Source organism: Oreochromis aureus, linkage group 12 (genome assembly GCF_013358895.1).
Source record: "Oreochromis aureus strain Israel breed Guangdong linkage group 12, ZZ_aureus, whole genome shotgun sequence".
Lineage (NCBI taxonomy): Eukaryota > Metazoa > Chordata > Actinopteri > Cichliformes > Cichlidae > Oreochromis > Oreochromis aureus.
In genome coordinates, this window is record NC_052953.1 from 24,273,356 (window position 1) to 24,277,750 (window position 4,395).

Here is a 4,395-nt window from a genome sequence, read left to right on the forward strand (position 1 = left end):
TCATCGTAACGAGGTGGGTCGGTGTTTTCATCAGTACATTTAACTTCACAACAGCTGATATACAGCATAGATATAGCAAGACTGTTCAAAGCTGAAAGATGCTGAGCTGACATATACGCTCATACATATGGCCAATGTGTCTCGTGTTTCTGACGCTGCAGAATTTGCATTAGAGCTGTTTGTGGTGTAAGAAAAGACTGTAACGCAGCCATCAATATTTTCTGCATCAATGACAACATCTGTTTCTCATAACTTTGTTGTCCTTTACCTTACTCATGCTTCTTAATTTGATTTTTTTTTTTTGCGTGTGTGTGTGTGTGTTTCATTTCTGAGAAAACAAGCTAGTGCCAGATGTTGGCTTCCCATGGTGTTATGCAAGCATTTAATTCCAGCTTTCAGGGAAAAGGTTTTAATCACAGAAAGTGTAAAGGTGAATTTGAATGCAGAATCATAATGCTACGGAGGTGAATGTACCTTCAGTATTTACAAACTTAAACACACTTTCCTGTTATGAATGAGAAAAGTCTTGACACACATCTTGGCACACATCTCATGCATGCACATCTCATGCATGGTTTCTGTACATTGTACAGAAACCATGCATGAGATGTGTGCATACGTGATTTCTGTACATTGTACCCGTTGTAATCCTACAGGAAGGCCATGGGAAATGTTCCTGAAAACACACCTGTGTGATCCGTCAGCCACGCAGACAAACACTGACCCACTTTGCCATTGGTCCATCTTCATCCCGGAGAGGTGCAGGCAAACCAATGGTAGTACGTGTTGCTGCATTCAGAGCAGGCGTTGCCTGTGGGGGAAAGTTTAAAAGAGAACGTGTGTCCTCTTGTCCCTCAGCAGAAGCATCAATCAACATGATCCCCATTGTGCTGGCCTCAGTGCTCATTGCTGGCGGTAAGAACATCTGGCATTTTCTAATTCTGTGTGTAATTGTTTCTGCCGTTTTGCAAGTAATGTAAGCGAGGATACGTGCCTGCTCATTACCACACAGGGAGCTCGCCCCCCTGCGGTCTTTTATCAAAAAGAAAAATGATGCAGTTTAAAAGTTTTTCCCGTGTCTCTAAAGCTCACTTCTATCTCCTCTTCGTCCAGCCCTTGGGTGTGGCACACCACCCATTCCGCCCCTGACTTCCCGTGTGGTCAACGGAGTTGATGCCAGGCCTCACAGCTGGCCCTGGCAGGTAGGCTAATATGTACACATCTGTCTGTGTTTTTATACTTACCGGCAAACCTCATGGGTAGAGCATCTGGCTTATTTGTTGTCATACCCAGTGGCTATTGGAAATCTTCTAATTAAAAGAGTGGCTTTTGAATTTAATCTGCAGACAATGCAGTCCATCTATTCATCAGCAACCTGCTGCTTACTCCGTCCTTTTTGCTGTCCTTTCTTCACCTCCAGATCTCCCTGCAGTATGACAGGGACGGCGAGTGGAGGCACACTTGTGGGGGAACTCTGATTGCTGCCAACTGGGTCATGACTGCTGCTCACTGCATTAAGTATGAGCAGCAGAGGAATACAAAGACACAAAACACAAAAGCACAACCACCAGTGGACAAATTAAATTCTAGTCCCCAACCCCACATTAAATCCTGTGGGAATTCAATTCAACCAATCACCGCACCATTCAGCTATTTGCACCAACTCCTCTGTCTGGTAGACTCCAGCCTTGACATTCTGCTCTCTCCCACAGCGCCGAGTTGTCCTACAGGGTGTATGTGGGCAAATACAACCTGGTGGAGGAAGAGGCTGGCTCCAAGGCTATCCTGCCCGAGAAGATTATTGTCCATGAGAAATGGAACCCTACCTTTGTGGCCTTCGGGTAACACAATCACCACCTTACAATACTGAGAGCAAAGACAGTCTCCTACATATAGTACATCATAATCTCTGTAAAAGTGCATCAATATAGAGAATGGGAACAGGGCTCGAATTACATTTACTTGCTTCAGTCTAAATCATATCCATGAAGAATGTCGACATTTTTATTCATGTCAAAAATCTGCTGACTAAATGAGGAAAAAAGACTGAACCATTTAAAAATACTATTCTATTGGTTAATTTTCTTTAAAAAACAAGTTGACTTTTTCATGCAATAGAGTTCAAAGATTGTAACTGAATACATTAATTATTCAGTATTTTTAGACATACAGTAATAGCAAACAGAAAGGACGCAGGAATACAGACTGCACTCTTTCCCATTATCTTATCTGCCTGTGTTTCGCTCTCTTTGCTTTTTGCTCTGGAGGATGATTTTAAATTGCCTGTCAGTACGAACCCCTCACACAGTCTCTCTCCCTCTGTCTCTCTTGCAGTAACGATATCGCCCTGATCAAACTGTCAGAGTCTGCAACTTTGAGCGACCAGGTGCAGTTGGCATGTATCCCCCCTGCTGGCACTGTCTTGTCCAACCTCTACCCCTGCTACATCACTGGATGGGGAAGACTGTACAGTAAGTCGCTGTTTAAAAAAGGCTGAGCTGTGTTTATGTGTCTGTTGAGGTATTTACTTTGTTTGGTTTTTTCTTAGTTTGGTATCTGTGGGATATTTTATTGTCCTTTAGGGCATTTAGATAGTGTCTCTGTGAGATGTATGGATTTATAACCAGCTGTGAGTAAGCGTATCTGATTGGGGTAACCCAAGGAAACCTCCAAAGTTCAGATGAAAATCACATGCATGAGATTTTTAACTGGAAGTTTTAGGGAGGAGGATTGTTCCTAAATTGAAAAATGTGGGTCAGACAGTGAATTTGACGCTTTAAGAAATGCTGTAAATCAGCTTTGACTGCAGGCCGGTGTATGTGGATGATGTAGGCTCTGCCTGTGTGTTATAGCCGGAGGCCCCATAGCTGATAAGCTGCAGCAAGCTTTGATGCCTGTGGCAGACTATGCCACCTGCTCCCAATCTGACTGGTGGGGTATCGCTGTAAGGACCACCATGGTGTGTGCTGGCGGAGATGGAATTGTGGCTGGATGCAACGTAAGTTTGCACTGTGTGTGTTTGTGTACATGGGAAGAGCTGTTTTCTGTCGTGTGTTGAAAACTCAAAGCAAATTTGAATGTAATGTGTTAAACTAGAAATATACGCAGGCAATCAAATTTTTCAGGGATTCTATGTTCTAGCTGACAAGAACTGACTTTTAAAAAAAATAAAATTTCAATCATAACTAGTAAAACAATGGTCCTGATTGCAGTTATTTTCTGCCATACCATACAATAGTTTAATACACAAAACATTAGATCTTCTCTATCTACTTCTATGTCTATTCCCTGCTTTCTCCAGGGTGACTCCGGTGGCCCTCTGAACTGTCAGAACGCTGAAGGTGTCTGGGAGGTGCACGGTATTGCTAGCTTTGTGTCTGCCCTTGGCTGCAACTATGAGAAGAAACCCACTGTCTTCACCAGAGTCTCTGCCTTCAACGACTGGATTGACCAGGTAAAGGAGACATGCACGCACAGAACCACAGCTGCTTGTAAACGAACATCTCTTGTTCTAATTCTCTTTCCTCATTTCCTATTTTAAGTAATGACTTATTCCTTCTTGCAGGTTATGATGAGCAACTAAGGAAGACGGCAATAAATACATTTTTAAAAAAGATCTAGCGAGCTGCATGTATTTTGTGTGTATTTTTATTTCTATATCCATCACATTAAAGCACACTCAGGTCTGATAAGCTCAAATTCAAATTTCATAAAAAAGAGAAAAACAAAAGAAAGAAACTGGGCATCTCTGCAGCAAATTATTTTACCCTGTTCATAAAAGTTTGCCAGGCATGGAAACAATGTCACCCGTCGTCCAGCAGGTGTCCTCGTACACTCTTGATAGGTTAAATTGGTTCTGACAGCTTTCCAAAGCAGGATTCTGTGTATTGTTTACGCCTGGAACAAACGCAGCAAACACAAGATATTTCCCTCAAATAGCTCACTGTAGTCAAGCATGTGATTCATAAAAATAAATATGCAGTGATATTTTAAATAGCAACTTTCATATTGAGAATCTATTATTGAGAATCTAAAAGAATCTATTAATCCTGCACGAACCTGTCCTGGTTTGTTACTCTATCCTGTACTCTCAGCACAGGGGACCGCGATACTCTGCTGGGAATTTCTTCATTAAAAACAGTGCTCTGAAAATGAAGAAGGCCAGAATGAAAAAAGAGTTAAGATTCTGTCTTTTGTTTATGCTGTGATGAGATGATAGAAGCAGTAATGAGAGAAAGATGGGGTTGGATTGGGTTGGGAGGGAGGGGAAGATTATATTAAAAAAAATTTTAATTGCTTCTCACTTCTGTCTTTTCTGTTTCACTCTTTCTTTCTTTTCTCTCTCTCCCTCTCTCTGTCACATTGGCGAGACACACACATACGCACACACTTATA

At 42.0% G+C, this 4,395-nt stretch overlaps 1 protein-coding gene across 1 annotated transcript; it reads left to right on the forward strand.

Annotated features, from left to right (window-relative positions):
* The first annotated feature begins 843 nt into the window (after positions 1-843).
* Positions 844-3,616, forward strand: ela3l (elastase 3 like). The gene is made up of 8 exons (XM_031731768.2): positions 844-915; positions 1,114-1,202; positions 1,421-1,518; positions 1,713-1,841; positions 2,335-2,471; positions 2,853-2,998; positions 3,302-3,454; positions 3,566-3,616. Exons 1-8 carry the CDS (start codon positions 876-878, stop codon positions 3,581-3,583), a joined length of 810 nt encoding a protein of 269 aa, XP_031587628.1. The 5' UTR covers positions 844-875; the 3' UTR covers positions 3,584-3,616.
* Positions 3,617-4,395: the final 779 nt, after the last annotated feature.